The sequence below is a fragment of the Cherax quadricarinatus genome, chromosome 43, assembly GCF_038502225.1.
Source record: "Cherax quadricarinatus isolate ZL_2023a chromosome 43, ASM3850222v1, whole genome shotgun sequence".
Classification (NCBI taxonomy): domain Eukaryota; kingdom Metazoa; phylum Arthropoda; class Malacostraca; order Decapoda; family Parastacidae; genus Cherax; species Cherax quadricarinatus.
In genome coordinates, this window is record NC_091334.1 from 12,214,126 (window position 1) to 12,233,092 (window position 18,967).

Genomic DNA, 18,967 nt, shown 5'->3' on the forward strand with positions numbered 1-18,967 from the left:
CACTGTACTTCCCATCTCCAGGACTCAAGTCCGGCCTGCCGGTTTCCCTGAATCCCTTCATAAATGTTACTTTGCTCACACTCCAACAGCACGTCAAGTATTAAAAACCATTTGTCTCCATTCACTCCTATCAAACACGCTCACGCATGCCTGCTGGAAGTCCAAGCCCCTCGCACACAAAACCTCATCTATATCGTTTATGTAGATTGTGAACAGCAGGGGGCCCAACACTGACCCCTGTGGAACACCGCTCGTGACGCTTCCCCACTCTGATTTCTCCCCATTTATGCAAACTCTCTGCTGCCTATTTGTCAACCATGCCTCTATCCAGGAAAAAATTTCTCCTCCTATTCCATGTGCTTTAATTTTCCTCAATAGTCTCTGATGTGGGACCCTGTCAAAAGCCTTACTGAAGTCCATATACACAATATCATATTCATTACCATGATCTACCTCCTCAAATACCTTAGTGAAAAAAGTTAATAAATTCATAAGGCAGGAATGCCCCTTTGTAAAACCATGCTGAGATTCGTTGATTAATTTATGCTTTTCAAGGTGGCTACGAACTGCCTCGGCAATTATTGATTCCATAAATTTTCCCACTATGGAGGTTAGGCTTATTGGTCTATAGTTCGAAGCTAAGGACCTGTCACCTGTTTTGAAAATAGGTATCACATTTGCCATTTTCCACTTATCTGGCACCATGCCAGTTTGTAGTGATATGTTGAAAAGATTAGCCAAAGGTGTGCTAAGCTCCTCTTTACATTCCTTTAGAACCCTTGCATACAGTTCAGGTACGTCTTGCTACTTCTACTTACACTTAGGTCACACTACACATACATGTACAAGCATATAGCCTAGCAAGTGAAGTAGTGGAGGCAGGAACCATACATAGTTTTAAGAAGAGGTATGATACAGCTCAGGAAGCAGAGAGAGAGAGGACCTAGTAGCGATCAGTGAAGAGGCGGGGCCAGGAGCTGAGTCTCGACCCCTGTAACCACAATTAGGCGAGTACAATTAGGTGAGTGCCCCTCTGGGTTTTCTTCTGTTTTCTTTCTAGTTCTTGTTCTTGTTTATTTATTATCTCCATGGGGAAGTGGAACAGAATTCTTCCCCGTAAGCCATGCGTGTTGTAAGAGGCGACTAAAATGCCGGAAGCAAGGGCCTAGTAACCCCTTCTCCTGTATAAATTACTAAATTTAAAAAGAGAAACTTTCATTTTTCTTTTTGGGCCACCCTGCCTTGGTGGGATATGGCCGGTTTGTTCAAAAAAAAAAAAAAAAAAAAAAAAAAAAAAAGCTTCTAAACTGTCGTATCTGGGCACTTCTGCAAAGACAGTGATTATGTGTGCATGAGGTGAAAGTGCTGAATGATGATGATGAAAGTATTTTCTTTTTGGGGATTTTCTTTCTTTTTGGGTCACCCTGCCTCGGTGGGAGACAGCCGACTTGTTGAAAAAAAAAAAATGTATTTCCTTCAACTAAACCCCTTTCTATACAAAGTTCAATCAGAAGTACCCACTATAATTTACACCTGGCACTTACCTACCACACCCTCTTTAAATTTCTCCTATTTTAGCGTTTAGGTCCCTTACCACAATTACTCTCTCGCTTGGTTCAAAAGTTCCTACACGCTCGCTTAACCCTTTCAGGGTCCAGAGGCCAAATTTCAAAGTGCGCACCAGGGTCCAAGAATTTAAAAAAAAAAAAATTTTGTTATTTTTTCTTATGAAATGGTAGAGAATCTTTTTCTGCAAGTAATAAAACAAAAAGTACAAAATTTGATGGAAAAATGACGAAATTATGCACTTGTGAATTTTGATGTGTCAACGATATTTACGAATCGGTGATTTTGCCGACTTTGACTCCCATTTTAGGCCAATTACATTATTCCAGTCGACCAAATTCTTAGCTATTTCACTAGTATTACTTCTATTCTATCGATTGAGCACAAGAAATCGCCAAGTCAACTGTTTCAACTACAAAATAAAGTGATTGGAAATTGGTAATTTAGCCAATTTAACACAAAGTTCAAAATATTCCAATTTCAAAATAGGGTCCAGAATAAACTATGTAGGTATTCCTGGCCCTAAACTAATATTTCCTTTGTTCATTAGTTACGTTTTAAGGCTTTACAAATGAATTCCATTTTGATTTTTTATTCACAATGAATTTTTATTTAAACCAAAAAATAGAAGATTTACTGTTATGCAATATTGTAATAATTGTATAAATATCATCACCACATTTGTGAATGTATATTAGACCCACCAGCTGGCGTGTATTAGACGTATGAGGTCGTTTGTTTACTCTTGAACATCGGCAAAAATTTAACATTTCCGCTACTTTCAGCTCAGTTTCAAGCCATTTCCAGTACTAAAATCAATCAAAATCATCTCTATTTCTGTAATATGTCTTCCATTCTATCAAATGAGATCAAGAAATCGAAAATACAACCATAAAAAACATACAAAAAACACTGCAAAGTCGCTGTTTTAATCGAAAATCACGGTCTCAGTTTTTTTCTCTCATTATACACTGTGTGCTGCAGGATTTTTTTTATGTGGTGCACACATACCACATAGATGTATTCTCTCATATCTAGGCCCAAATTTACCACTCACAGCTTATCAGAGTGAGCTGAGCTCATGGCGTAGATCTACAGCACGGACCCTGAAAGGGTTAACATCTTCCATTCATTAAACAAAAATACCATCCACTCCAACACTAAAACACTCCCTGGTTTTAACATTTCTGTCATGATCCTGTCAGTTCTAGCTGCATTACTCCCTTTCATTCTACATAATGCCTCACACACCTCTCCCACACTCACATCCTACTCTTCTTCATTCCTAAAAGATGTTACACCTCCCTGGCCAGTGTAAGAAATTACTGCCTCCCTTTCTTCAGTGACATTTAAAATTTCCTCAAATATTCCCTCCATCTACCCAATTCCTCCAGCTCCCCATCTACTAATTCCCCCTACTCTGTTTTTAACTGAGAAATCCATTCATTCCCTAGGCTTTCTTAACATGTTTATCTCCCCATTTTCATTTACCCCTGACATCCCAAATTTACCTACTACTCCTCTACAACATTTTTACCCACTTAAGCATTGAGATCCCCAACCACAAGTACTCTCTCACTTTGTTCAAAATTCCCCACACACTCACTCAACATTTCCCAAAATCTCTCTCTCTCCTCTACACTTCTCTTCTCTAGGTTAGTTTAGTTTAATATGTTTATTATGCACCCCATACCCATCCTGTGGGCGGTAGTCAAAAGATTACAGAGGTACGTAATTGGTCCAGGGACTGGACTCCAAAGTTTTGATAGCTGAGCAAGTTACAATGGTAATGAACTAGATCTGGTCATAATCATGACCAAGTTACAAAGGTAATGAGCTCCAGGTAGAGCTGGTCACACTCATGAATAATTGCAAAGGTAATGAATCATAAACACATTAATCATGAGAATTTACAAAGGTAATGAGCTCCAGGTAGAGCTGGTCAAAATCATGACAAGTTTCAAAGGTAATGAATGATAAACACGTTGTCACATGATTACAATCATAGACAAATTACAGAGTAATGAGCAGTTAACAAACATAGCAGGGAATTCATCCATTGTCCCAACAACAGATGTTGCTAGGTGCCTGTCTCTCCTCGGTAGACAGCCATTGCAAACAGCAGCAAGTTGCCCTGGGATCTGCTGCTTGCACGAGCACCATCGACCCTCCCCAAGAGGTCCAAGAAGCCAGTGACTCCGTTAGCAGCCCGATGCAGAGCTCCCCTAGGGACATGTCAGCGTCCTGGTGGACGCCAAGTTGATTGAAGATCCCAGGCCCTCGTGTGCACGGATGTTGAAGCTTGAGGAACTGAGTACACACTGCCTGTGGCACACCTGACAGCTGCCTCGCGGTCGAACTCCACGATGCTGTCCCTGTAGTGGAAGTTCCTGTGAGCCCGGCACTCCCTGCAGTGCCATCGCTGACATTGTGGGTTAGGGGAGAAGTACCCTCAACAGATGGGGTGGCGCTGGGAGTTGGGTGGGTGAGGCGGGGGAGACGCGCAGGAGTGAGGCGTTATGAGAGGGTCACTGTTTACTACACACGCCCTCCCCCTCCCCCCAGCGGAGAGGGGGGGGAGGCGCTGACTGGTCCTGACTCGACAACACCAAATCCTCTGAAACTGCACAACACTTCAACTATTTAAGCTGAAACGATGCACTGGGATGTCCGTTTGCTGCTCTGGTATCTTCTCAAGGCATTCACACTGAGTTCTGTTAAGTAGGGACCTGGTCAGCCTCTTTGACCAGGAGCTATCCTTGAAAATCCCGCAGCTAGCCCGCTACACAACCTGCCGCCTGTAGGTCTATCCGGGAACTGTCTTCTCTAGGTGCATAAGCACTTACTATAACCAACCCTTATTTTACTCCACATAATCCTTGAATTTATACATTATTCTTTATATTTACTTTAATTAAAAGACAAAGAATTTACTCAAGAAAAAATACGGTTGAACAACATATAAATAGTAAATAACAAATTTATGAAGAGACACAATATCAGTACCAGTGAAATAATACAATAGTGTGTGTGACACAAAACAAAATACAACCGAGTATCTAAAAGTTATTCAGTCATACAAAAAATTGCCACATGTAACAGACCACCAGTGTTTTCAAAAGTACTGCAAATGTTGAAAAAATACCATACTACAAAATTTTAATTATAACTTACTGGGTCCTTCCGTTCATACCTAGGCCCAGGTAAATCACTAAGTCTCGGGAGAGGTCCCCCAGGTGTACTAGGAGGAAGATCCAAAAGAAGGGACAATGTCGATGATCCTGGAATAAGACCAACACAGATCAGTGACTCCCAAAAGGCATAAAGCTAACATTAAAATATTTCTTTTATAATAACATATCGGTCATTTCCCACTGAGGCAGGGTGACCCAAAGAAGAATAAACACTTTCATCATCACTCACTCCATCACTGTCTTGCCTGAGGCGTGCCTGTACCACAGTTAAAAAACTACAACATAACTCCACCCTTCCTTCAAAGTGCATGCACTGTACTTCCAACCTTCAGGACTCAAGTTTGGCTAACTGATTTCCTTGAATTCCTTCAAATATAATTATGATAAATTTGCAACAAGCAAAAAGAGAAATAAAAAAATAACATAATTAGAGATGATGCAAATGAGTCTACAATAGTAAAAGGCAATTTAATTAGTAGTAGGTTGGTAGACAGCAACCACCCAGGGAGGTACTACTGTCCTGCCTAGTGAGTGTAAAACGAAAGCCTGTAATTGTTTTACATGATGTTAGGATTGCTGGTGTCTTTTGTCTGTCTCATAAATATGCAAAATTACAGGTATGTTTTGCTACTTCTACTTACACTTAGGTCACACTACACATGCATGTACATGTTTATTTATACACACTCATCTGAGTTTTCTTTGATTTTATCTTAATAGTTCTTGTTCTTATTACTTTTCCTTTTGTACCCATGGGGAAGTGGAATAAGAATCTTTCCTCAGTAAGCCATGCGTGTTGTAAAAGTCAATTAAAATGCTGGAAACAGTGGGCTAGTAACCCCTTTTCCTGTAAAAACTACTAAAAAGAATAAGAAGAAGAAAATTGTCAAAATGGGATGTCTGAATGTATGTGGATGTTGTGCGAATGATAAGAAAGAGATCATTGTGGATGTTATGAATGAGAAAAATCTGGATGTCCTGGCTTTAAGTGAAACAAATCTGAAGGGGGTGGGAGAGTTTCAGTGGAGAGGAATAAATGGGATTAGTTCAGGGGTTTCAAATAGAGTTAGAGCTAAAGAAGGCACAGCAATAATGTTGAAGGATAAGCTATGGTAGGAAAAGAGGGACTATAAATGTATTAATTCAAAGATTATGTGGAGTAAAATAAAGGTTGGATGTGAAAAGTGGGTTATAGTAAGTGTATATGCACCTGGAGAAGAGAGAAGTGTAGAGCAGAGAGAGAGACAGAGATTTTTGGAAATGTTGAGTGAATGCGTGGGGAGTTTTGAACCAAATGTGAGAATACTTGTGGTTGGGGATTTCAATGCTAAAGTGGGTAAAAATGTTGTGGAGGGAGTAGTATGTAAATTTGAGGTGCCAGGGGTAAATAAAAATGGGGAGCCTTTAATTGAGCTATGTGTAGAAAGAGGTTTGGTAATAAGTAATACATATTTTATGAAAAAGAGAATAAATAAATATACAAGGTATGATATAGCGCATAATGAAAGTAGTTTATTAAATTATGTATTGGTGATTAAAAGGTTGATGGGTAGGCTCCAGGATGTACACATTTGTGAAGGCTTACTCAGCCCTGTAACAACTTCAGTCAGTATTACCAAGGCTGGCTCCTCCTCAGGAAAATTAATGAATAGAAAAAGAAATAATAACAGACACTGATAAACACTTTATCATTTAGAAACGGAAAATGTAAAGCAATAAAACATGAATGGGTATCCTAATTGAAAGAAAAATGAAATGAAAAAAATTACATTTGAATTCAACGCTAATACAGTGGACCCCCGCTTAACGATCACCTCCCAATGCGACCAATTATGTAAGTGTATTTATGTAAGTGCGTTTGTGCGTGTATGTTTGGGGGTCTGAAATGGACTAATCTACTTCACAATATTCCTTATGGGAACAAATTCGGTCAGTACTGGCACCTGAACATACTTCTGGAATGAAAAAATATCATTAACCGGGGGTCCACTGTATAGGTATATCGTGGTAATGGGGTGTCAGGTGTTGGTGACACTGGGTGTTGTTGAAATCATAGCCGTTGCTGATGTGTGTGTGTGTGTGTGTGGGGGGGGGGGGGTTAGCAGGTGTTGGTGACCACCACCGGCTCGTTCTTCAAAGAGTGTAGCCGTGAGTAATTACTTCAGATGACAGGAAAACAGGTTCGTTACCACTGCTATGATGAGGGGTTAGGTCCTGTGTTGGCTTACATAACAGGTAAGTAGATTAAATATGGGACGTCTCAGGACATTAGTCCGTTTCCTTCTATTCTTCTCGTTGGTTGACAGGTGACCCTCTCTGTCATTCCAAAAGTAGTGTTGGGAGCTGTGAGTCGAGTGATTTACTGTTTGACCGGAGCCCCACACGTCACTTTTCGGGGGGGGGGGGGGGGGAAGTGGGAGGGGAAGGGACAGCGGGAGCTAGATTGACCCAACCATAACAAGCAGCCGGCAATTAAACTATCACTTTCGGGGAGGGGGAAAAAGGGGGGGGAATAGCGAGAGCTGGACTTACCCTACCTTAACAAGTAGCCGGCAATGAAACTATTGTTACTATACACTCCCTCGCTACTCCTATCTATTGAACTTTTCCCTCACAACGTTTATAGAGGAGCAACTGATATATCAGATCATTATTTAGTTGTAGCTACAGTTAGAGTAAGAGGTAAATGGGACAAGAGGACAATGGCAACAACAAGTAAGGAGGAGGTGAAAGTGCATAAACTAAGGGAGGAGGAAGTTCGGGTGAGATATAAGCAACTATTGGCAGAAGGGTGGGCTGGTGCAAGTATGAGTAGTGGGGGGTTGAAGAGGATTGGAGTAGGTTTAAAAATGCAGTATTAGAATGTGGGGCAGAAGTTTGTGGTTATAGGAGGGTGGGTGCAGGAGGAAAGAGGAGTGATTGGTGGAATGATGAAGTAAAGGGTATGATAAAAGAGAAAAAGTTAGCTTATGAGAGGTTCTTGCAAAGCAGAAGTATTATAAGAAGAGTAGAGTATATGGAGAGTAAAAGAAAGGTGAAGAGAGTGCAAAAGGAGAGCAGATGAAAGAGTGGGAGAGGCACTGTCAAGAAATTTTAATGAAAAGAAGAAAAAAATTTTGAGTTAAACAAGTTAAGAAAGCCTAGGGAACGAATAGATTTGTCAGTTAAAAACAGAGTAGGGGAGTCAGTAGATGGGGAGATGGAGGTATTAGGTAGATGGCGAGAATATTTTGAGGAACTTTTAAATGTCGACAACGAAAGGGAGGCGGTAATTTCATGCACTGGCCAGGGAGGTATACCATCTTTTAGGAGTGAAGAAGAGCAGGATGTGAGTGTGGGGGAGGTGCATGAAGCATTATGCAGAATGAAAGGGGATAAAGCAGCTGGAACTGACAGGATCATGACAGAAATGTTAAAAGCAGGGGGGATATAGTGTTGGAGTGGTTGGTAATTTTGTTTAATAAATGTATGAAAGAGGGGAAGGTACCTAGGGATTGGCAGAGAGCATGTATAGTCCCTTTACATAAAGGGAAAGGGGACAAAAGAGACTGTAAAAATTATAGAGGAATAAGATTACAGAGTATACCAGGAAAAGTGTACGTTAGGGTTATTATTGAAAGAATTAGAGGTAAGACAGAATGTAGGACTGCAGATGAGCAAGGAGGTTTCAGAGTGGGTAGAGGATGTGTAGATCAAGTGTTTACATTGAAGCATATATGCGAGCAGTATTTAGATAAATGTAGGGAAATTTGATTGCATGTATGGAGTTAGAAAAGGCATATGATAGAGTGGATGGAGGAGCAATGTGGCAGATGTTCCATGTATATGGAATAGGAGGTAAGTTACTAAATGCTGTAAAGAGTTTTTATGAGGATAGTGAGGCTCAGTTTAGGGTGTGTAGAAGAGAGGGAGACTACTCCCTGGTAAAAGTAGGTCTTAGACAGTGATGTGTAATGTCACCATGGTTGTTTAATATATTTATTGATGGGGTTGTTAAAGAAGTAAATGCTAGGGTGTTTGGGAGAGGGATAGGATTAAATTATGGGGAATCAAATCCAAATGGGAATTGACACAGTTACTTTTTGCTGATGATACTGTGCTTATGGAAGATTCTAAAGAAAAATTGCAAAGGTTAGTGGACAAGTTTGGGAGTGTGTGTAAAGGTAGAAAGTTGAAAGTGAACATAGAAAAGAGTAAGGTGATGAGGGTATCAAATGATTTAGATAAAGAAAAATTGGATATCAAATTGGGGAGGAGGAGTATGGAAGAAGTGAATGTTTTCAGATATTTGAGAGTTGACGTGTCAGCGGATGGATTTATGAAGGATGAGGTTAATCATAGAAGTGATGAAGGAAAAAAAGCGAGTGGTGCTTTGAAGTATATATTTTTTTTTTTCAACAAACCAGTCGTATCCCACCAAAGTAGGGTGGCCCAAAAAATATAAACAAAAGTTTCTCTTTTTAAATTTAGCAATTTATACAAGAGAAGGGGTTACTAGCCCCCTTGCCCCTGGCATTTTAGTCGCCTCTTACAACACACATGGCTTACGGAGGAAGAATTCTGTTCCACTTCCCCATGGAGAGAAGAGGAAATACACAAGAACGAGAACCAGAAAGGAAATAGCAGAAAACCCAGAGGGGTGTGTATATATATATGCTTGTACATGTATGTGTAGTGTGACCTAAGTGTAAGTAGAAGCAACAAGACATACCTGAAATCTTGCATGTTTATGAGACAGAAAAAAGGTCACTAGCAATCCTACCATCATGTAAAACAATTACAGGCTTTCGTTTTACACTCACTTGGCAGGACAGAAGTACATGTACCTCCTTTGGCGGCTGCTGTTTACCAACCTACTTTATATGTGGAGACAAAAAACGTTATCTATGGAGGCAAAGAAGGGAATGTATGAAAGTGTAATAGTACCAACACTCTTATATGGGTGTGAAGCTTGGGTTGCAAATGCTGCAGCAAGGAGGTGGTTGGAGGCAGTGGAGATGTCCTGTCTAAGGGCAATGTGTGGTGTAAATATTATGCAGAAAATTTGCAGTGTGGAAATCAGGAGAAGGTGTGGAGTTAATAAAAGTATTAGTCAGTGGGCTGAAGAGGGGTTGTTGAGGTGGTTTTGGTCATTTAGAGAGAATGGATCAAGGTAGAATGACATGGAGAGCGTATAAATCTGTAGGGGAAGGAAGGCGGGGTAGGGGTCATCCTCGAAAAGGTTGGAGGGAGGGGGTAAAGGAGGTTTTGTGGGTGAGGGGCTTGGACTTCCAGCAAGCATGCATCAATGTGTTAGATAGGAGTGAATGGAGATGAATGGTATTTGGGACCTGACGAGCTGTTGGAGTGTGAGCAGGCTAATATTTAGTGAAGGGATTCAGGGAAACTGGTTATTTTTATATAGCCGGACTTGAGTCCTGGAAATGGGAAGTACAATGCCTGCACTTTAAAGGAGGGGTTTGGGATTTTGGCAGTTTGGAGGGATATGTTGTGTATCTTTATATGTATATGCTTCTAAACTGTTGTATTCTGAGCGCACCTCTGCAAAAACAGTGATTATGTGTGAGTGAGGTGAAAGTGTTGAATGATGATGAAAGTATTTTCTTTTTGGGGATTTTCTTTCTTTTTGGGTCACCCTGCCTCGGTGGAAGACGGCCGACTCGTTAAAAAAAAAAAATAAAATGGTGTTACTCATGGAATGCTTCGAGAGGTATGAAACTCTAAAAGAACCTCGATTGTGGACCTGTTGAGGCAAAGACAAATTTGTGTGTACATAGAATACATAAAATAAAAAAATACCTGATGCAGGTGAGATATGACTTGATTTGTCTTTGTCAACACTGTCAGTTCCAGATATAGCAGATGACACTAGATTTTGCAGAGCTTCAGAGACTGGAGAAATTCCCATACCTCGTATCCCTCTACTTCCCAGTCCAATCTGAGTGATCATGAAAGTTAAATTATTACCAATTTTTTGATGAAAAACAAAATACAGTTTTAAAATCTTGTTTACAGAGGTCTAAAAATAAACACACCTTAACCCTATCACTGTCTTGACCTTCAAAATTAAAAGTGCTGAGAGTGTTGCAATTTAAAAATGATAACAATAAATGATAAATAATTGGTCACCAGATAATTGATAATCCACTGAATACTCTTACGATGTTTCAAGAAACTAGGCAAATGCCTGTGTAGAGTGTATTATGATCTCAAGGGCAAAATGTTATACCAAACACAATGTACACCTAATGTGGTGTTATCACTTTTAAACTGATATCTTGCTACAGATGACAAATATCCAACAAATATCATAGTTAAATATCTTATTCTCAAGGTAACACTCAATACTGTAACTTAAATGAGAAGCAGTCTGAGGTTTAGCAAAACACCACTCCCAGCAAGGTAAGTACCTCATTTGCTTTTGACTTGTGAATGTTTAATGGTATAATCCACTGCTCATGTATAGATATGACTGCAAATGAGCTCGACTAACCAGATTTAATGGGGATGAAGATGAGCCTGGCACACTGGTGATTGGCACATTGGTGATAGGTGACTTGCTGAGAAGTGAAGAAAGCAATGGTGATGTGGGAGTAGGTTTGCTCTCTGTTTCTTGACTCCCTCCCTCATCTTGACTCTAAAAAAAAAAAAAAAACCTATGTATAGTACAGCAAAATGAAAAAAATCATTGAAATATTTGAAACAGCATACTGCACTGCATTTCTTATTACTGTTTTTTGTAATAAAGTCATCCTAAAATGGGCAGAATGAGCTATGTAAACATCAGAAGAGTTATTCTGGCATAATCATTGTTCCATAAAATTTAGCTGGAATACCAGAGCAAAATCCGTTATTTTACTTCTTGTATTTTTCAAGAGTTCCCAGGTGGACATTTGCAGAATTTTCATCCCAATATCAGAAGCTGATTTGCACTCCACACTGTTTAAACTTTGCACACACACTTCAAATCACTGGCTGCAGTACATTTTACATACTGCACTAATGAGAGATGGTTTCTCTGTTTAGTATTGGGTTAACCGTTTTGGATTGTTTACAAATGACAACTCGATCTCTGAAATGAGATGACCTATATTTTGCTATCTATTAATGGTGACATTTTTTCATGATAAAGTTTCCTCTTATTAATTCATACTTTCCTTTTCAACACACACACTCATTCTCTGAAATAATTTGCCCCTTATTCTTTCTGTAGTAGTTTTCAGATTCTTTCATGGGAAGTACTATGGAAAGTCTTTTGATGTTTAAATAAAAGCAATGTTCCCATCCATTTTTATCTTGAATAATTTCTGTGGATAACGTAGTGCTTTAATATATTTAACAAGCTGTACAAAATTTTGTTGAACAGAAGATGAACCATTTGACAGCACATTTTTGCTCTCTTAATGTTTTGTCTCCTTTTCTCTTAACTGCTTTTTTCAACAGCTTTCAAGCACAACATTTCTGTTAGTTTATTGTCTAGAAAAGAAACACCACAAAATTTTTGTGGTGAATAGCTTAATTGTGCACAGTTTTTAAATTCATAGTAATATTTGGTTCGGACCATATACGTATATAATTTCTTATGAAATAATGTGGCTTACTGGCTCTTCAGAAATCAAGTCACTCTTTCTCACTATCTGTTAGCTCATGCAATCATTCACCCCAGGAGGGTGCAAGCATAGCTCCTGCCAGAATGACAGAGATTAACTCTGTTACATACAGTAAAATGTGACTGTTAAAAGAATTTTGTGCTTAGCTTGCTTGTCATGGAGTGAATGTACATTATTACAATAGAGAGCAGGTTCACAAAACTCACATACAGAGAAAGAAGCACACAGGTAGGTAGGTATGGGATGTGTGTACTCACCTATTTGTACTCACCTATTTGTGGTTGCAGGGGTCGAGTCTTAGCTCCTGGCCCCGCCTCTTCACCGGTTGCTACTGGGCCCTCTCTCTCTCCCCGCTCCATGAGCTTTATCAAACCTCGTCTTAAAACTGAGTATGGTTCCTGCCTCCACTACATCATTTTCTAGGCTATTCCACTGCCTGACAACTCTCTGACTGAAGAAATACTTCCTAATATCTCTCTGACTCATTTGTGTCTTCAACTTCCAATTGTGGCCTCTTGTTTCTGTGTCCCCTCCCTGGAACATCCTGTCTTTGTCCACCTTGTCTATTCCACACAGTATTTTATATGTCGTTATCATGTCTCCCCTGACCCTCCTGTCCTCCAGTGTCGTCAGGCCGATTTCCCTTAATCTTTCTTCATAGGACATTCCCCTTAGCTCTGGAACTAACCTTGTCGCAAATCTTTGTGCTTTCTCTAGTTTCTTGACGTGCTTTATCAGTGCGGGTTCCAAACAGGTGCTGCATACTCCAGTATGGGCCTGACATACACGGTGTACAGTGTCTTGAACGATTCCTTACTAAGGTATCGGAATGCTGTTCTCAGGTTTGCCAGGCGCCCATATGCTGCAGCAGTTATCTGGTTGATGTGTGCTTCCGGAGACATGCTCGGTGTTATACTCACCCCAAGATCTTTCTCCTTGAGTGAGGTTTGCAGTCTTTGGCCACCTAGCCTGTCTGTGGTCTTCTGTGCCCTTCCCCTATCTTCATGACTTTGCATTTGGCAGGATTAAATTCTAGAAGCCATTTGCTGGACCAGGTGTCCAGTCTGTCCAGGTTTCTTTGAAGTCCTGCCTGGTCCTCATCTGATTTAATTCTCCTCATTAACTTCACATCATCTGCAAACAGGGACACTTCTGAGTCTAACCCTTCCATCATGTCGTTCACATATGTCAGCATAGTTGCTGATTCCCTTATATGTGTTGTATAGCATATCATAGTACCATCCATGTGTTTACATAGAAGATCCCTAGGCCGAGTGACTGTTTGTGTGACATCACGGGATGCGCATGTGTACGTTCGTACCTCTGCCTCCTTCTCAGTCGGCGCATAGACATCCAGGCTAGAACACGGGAAGGCTGGGCTCCATCTCCCATTACCACAGTCTGACAATATATAGTGTTACCATCCAACAAGTGAGTTTACCTTATCCAACAATCTCCTACCGAACCCTTACGACAAATTGGTGACAGCGGAGGGCCTGTAATCCTGACAATTACAGCAATTTCTGGAGATAAATTTCTACTGGGCCGGTCGACATCTTGTGACTAGGCCTGCCGAGCAGGGTACGCTCAACCTACCTCAAGCCAGCTACTCTCTCAAGCTTCTACCAGCCACTACAATAATCACTGGTCAGTCTCTTTGTATTAGTGTTTATCTGCTTATTTGCATCACTCCCGAGGGGTTGACTTGAGTTTGCAAAATAAGCCAGCAACCAGACTGTGGTAATGGGAGATGGAGCCCAGCCTTGCCGTGTTCTAGCCTGGATGTCTATGCGCCGACTAAGAAGGAGGCAGAGGTACGAACGTACACATGCGCATCCCGTGACGTCACACAAACAGTCACTTGGCCTAGGGATCTTCTATGTATACACATGGATGGTACTATGATATGCTATACAACACATATAAGGGGATCAGCAACTATGCTGACAGCTTGGTCATGTTACGTATGTCATCTCGACATACACTACTATCCTACAGGCTGAACAGGCAGGTGGTTCTGGGCTGATTCTATACAATAACAAGTTCATATATAACTTAGAACTAATGGATGGTATCATAATGGATGTTAACAAAATGAGTTTTACGTAATGGGTGTTAACGTAATCACTTTTAACGTAATGCATTACGACTTATAAGAACAATTCATTGTACAATATTGATGGAATTGATCGATCGATCTGTATTCATGCACTCTACGGATTCTGAGGAAGAACAAATATATATATATATACAAGGTGAAATTAACAGCAAAAGCATCTGGTGCACTCAGACCATTACTGTCAAATTCTCAGAATACGGAGAGAACGTGAACACGAAAAAAAAAAATTCTGAAAAACTAATCAGTTAATAACAAACAGTTGACAATTTACTTCAACTCGGACATCTAGTTATACAGACTATGTACATTTAAACCCAATTCTGCGAGAGTGAGGTTTACATATGCAGAATGGTTATCATCTCTGGGAGGATCGAATTCCTCTGCAATGGCTAACACATGCCTTGACTGAGGGAGATCTGAACAAGTATCTACAAAAGATACTTGTGGGTTTCTCATTACTTGTCGAGTACGCAAGGAGTAACAACATTCAGGTTGATTATCTGACTGAGTATTTGAGGTAGAGGGTACAGAGTCAAGAGGATTTTCAGCATCTGTCACATTAGTCTGGGTAGCAATATCATCAACATCGCATACTAATTTCATATGATCTAAATGCGATTCTTTGTACTTACCAGTACTAATTTCTCTAACCTTATACTTATTGCCAGAGATATGTTTACAACTCGATAAGGGCCAACAAACTTTTGATCGAGCTTAGGCATTGCGGATGTTTTGTTGAAATTTGTCAGCATTACTCTCGAACCTACTTTGATTTTTGATGGCTTAGCACGGCTATTTGTTACTCTAGTAAATTCTGCTGTTGATTTATGAAGTGTTTCACGGATTCTTCTAAAAACACTTTGAGCCATGCTTGTACGAGTTGCTACGAAATCATCAGGGTTGTAATTAGGTTTCGGAGTGGAATATAACAACTCATAGGGTAAACGCTTGTCTACACCATACAATGCATAATGTGGAGTATCACCTATGGAAGCATTGTAAGCAGAATTTATGGCACATTGAACATCTGGTATGACTTCATCCCAAGTTTCACTATTGGGGTTGATAGTGGCTCTCAAAACATCAAGTACTTTCTTATTGGTTTGTTCAGCTAACCCATTGCTGGCAGGATGATGAGGAACAATGGTGGATTTAGAGATCTTGTATAAAGGACACAAATTTTCAAGAATCTCATTACAGAATTCACCTCCATTATCTGTTACTAAGGACTTCGGGGTGGTATGCCTGCAGATAATGCGTTCTTTAAACGCTTTAGCTACTGTCTCAGCAGTCTTATCTGCAATAGGAACTAACTCACAATATCTGGTGAAATGGTCTACCATAACACACAGATGTTTGTTGCCTTGGAGGGAACATTTAAAATTGGTTAATAAATCAAGGGCAACTCTTTCCCACGGATCGCTAGTGGTTGGGTACACTTGGATTGGATTAGGACCATTGACATTTCCTTTATGTTGCATACAAACACTACATTTCTTAACATACTCTGAAATGTCAGTTGCCGTATGTGGCCAAAAGTATTTCATTCTGGCTTGTTTCACAGAACGATCCATACCAGGGTGTGCAACACCTGGTGCATCATGAACTAGCTGTAGAGCTACGTTCACTAGTGACTGTGGAATTACTAACTGGTACACTCTTCTAGTTGGAGTACCCAACTCGGCTGTTCGATACAGTAATTCATGGCTCATTACAAAGTCACTAATGGGTGCTGTTGGCTTCACAGTAAGAATAGGATCTTCCTGGAGCAGGAATCGAATCACACCAGACCACATGGGATCTGTTCTTTGGGCATTTTTGACATCCTCGACAGTAAATGGAGGATCTGCAGTAACTACACTAACGTGTCGCGATAAAGCATCTGCGACTACATTTGACTTGCCAGGTAAATGTTCAAAAGTGGGATTGAACTCTTGGATAGTCAAGGTCCATCTGGCTAACCTTCCAGTAGGTTGTTTGTTCTGGAATAAAGGTATCAGTGGTGCATGGTCTGTCAAGACATGAACAGGGTACTGGTAAATAATGTCTCGGAAGTGCTTCAAAGGCCATACTATTGCTAAAGCTTCTTGCTCCATTACTGTATAATTACATTCAGCCTTCGTAAGGACTCGGCTAGCAAATGCAACTGCGTTGTACTTGCCATCAGTCTTCTGAGCTAGTACGGCACCTATGCCAATTGAATTAGCATCAGTTATCAGGTAGAAGGGCTTAGAAAAATCTGGGAATTTCAAAATAGGAGCGGACGTTAGCTTTTCTTTTAGTGTCTGGAATGCTCTTTCTTGACGGAAGGTCCAAACGAAAGGAGCATCTTTCTTAAGCAATTCAGTTAGCGGAGCTGCTATTGAAGAAAAATTTGCAATGAAAGATCTGTAGAAACCTGCTAGACCCACAAAGGATCTTGCAGCATCAGCAGTTTTGGGGGCTGGAAAATTTAGTACTGCCGTTACTTTACTTTGATCAGTCGTAACCCCTCTAGGAGTGACTACGTGACCCAGAAACTTAATTTCTGATCTGAAAAATTGACATTTCGACAGTTTGATCTTTAAATTGGCTTCTTCAAGCTTACCAAGTACTATATCAAGTCTTTTCAGGTGTGTATCCACATCTTCGGACATGACAATTACGTCGTCTAAGCACACCATAAGTGCTTTACCTATAAGACCTCTAAAGATATTGGTCATGAGTCTAGAGAACGTGATAGGAGAGGATCGTAATCCAAAAGCCATTCGAAGGAAGTGATAATGACCTGTGGGAGTAGAGAATGCAGTTAACTCTTGGCTGTCCTCGTGAAGAGGGACTTGCCAAAACCCTTGTAACAAGTCCAGGGTTGAGAAGACTTTGTTATCTAGAATGTTGCGTAAAAGATCACCAAGTACAGGAAGTGGGAAGCGATCTGGAATAGTTTTCGCATTTAACTTCCTAAGTCAATCACCGGGCGCCAAGTGCCGTCCTTCTTAGGCACTAGGATCAAGGGCACATTCCAGGGTGAATTGCTATGTGCAATAACTCCATCATCAAGCATTTGATTGATCAGTTCTTCTGCGACAGCAACTTGGGAACAAGGCATTCTGTACGCAGGTATATAGATAGGTCTAGTACCAGGTTCAAGTGGAATACAATGGGACAATAAGTTCGTTATACCCCTCTTCTCACCTGGTAAGGCAATGGCTTTATGACGTTTGTTCAACAGAGCCAACAAACGCTTGACTTCGTCTGGGAAGTCAGTGGGAGCTAAGTCTTTCTCCTCAACTGGTGGAATGGATTGATCCAGTGGAGTGGATGAGGTCTCCCCTGTTGAAATAGCACCGACCCACTGGTCAGGTGACACGTCATCCTGTACTTGAACAGGGTAAGGATAGTGAACTAGGTCAATGAGATTGGTATTTGCTCTGAGACGAACACTGTGACCCGAAGTGTTAGCAAGGAATAAATGGATCTTACTGTCTCTTACAACGTGTAAGGAAGGTTCAACAAATAAACCCTTGACCTTGCAGGAATCACTGTCAACTAGGACGTTATCACCATCTGGAACATTAGGAACAACTACAGACACTCTAGTGAGAGCACTAGCCGCAACAGAGACGTCTTTCTGAAGACGGCATGTGACATCAACAAGACATGGCATTACTAGTTTCAAGTAATCGTTTTCTGACAAGGCATCCCCTGTGGAGAAACTACTACTCAAACTAGCAGTCATTGCAGGGATAGGCTGTGCACTCAAGGCAGTCTGAGTGTCCCCGGACACTTGAGGCAACGGAACACTATCTTGCAAGTTTGAAGGTGTAGGTGGAACACAGATGGGAGTGACAGAGTTACTAGTGCCTGACCGCTTGGGTACGCTACTGGAGAATGCATTGGCTTGTAAGGGCTTAATCCGTACATCATACTCTGCGGCAGTATGGCAGATTTCTGATCCAAGCTGGTAACCCCAAAATGGAACGATCAAGTCGTCAATTTGGGCATGCCATCGATACGGGTCGAGCACAATACGTAAGTCTCACATGGAAGCAAATCCCAGTAGAAGGTCACCAGGGAAAGTAATCTGGTCGACAACAAGAAAAGCAGCAGTAAAGTCTCTGCCTTGGATAGTAAAGGTGAGCGAAGCCTGACCTCGGACTCGCAGAAGGGAACCAGCTACTCCACTAAGAGAGGTTACAGTAGCTGGTTCAACGAGGAGGATACGGCGTAACTGCATAGACATCCAGGCTAGAACACGGCAAGGCTGGGCTCCATCTCCCATTACCACAGTCTGACAATATAGCGTCACCATCCAACAAGTGTGTCTATCTTCAACCATCGATATCTCCTTTTAAGAACCCCTACAACACATATACCAAAAACAGCACTGTTCCTAGGACCGACCCCTGTGGGACACCGCTCGTCACAGGTGCCCACTGTGATACATCATTACGTACCATGACTCGTTGTTGCCTCCCTGTCAGGTATTCTCTGATCCA

At 40.9% G+C, this 18,967-nt stretch overlaps 1 protein-coding gene across 2 annotated transcripts in view; it reads right to left on the reverse strand.

The window, feature by feature from the left end:
• The window catches only part of LOC128694267 (bromodomain-containing protein 8), a 142,086-nt gene that overhangs the window by 49,038 nt on the left and 74,081 nt on the right, over nucleotides 1-18,967 (reverse strand). For both annotated transcript variants that reach the window (XM_070093577.1, XM_070093576.1), the window contains exons 7-9: nucleotides 11,254-11,397; nucleotides 10,560-10,698; nucleotides 4,741-4,847 (exon numbers count right to left, since the gene is read on the reverse strand). In XM_070093577.1, coding sequence (XP_069949678.1) covers nucleotides 4,741-4,847; nucleotides 10,560-10,698; nucleotides 11,254-11,397 — 390 coding nt within the window. The remainder of the gene's footprint in view (nucleotides 1-4,740; nucleotides 4,848-10,559; nucleotides 10,699-11,253; nucleotides 11,398-18,967) is intronic.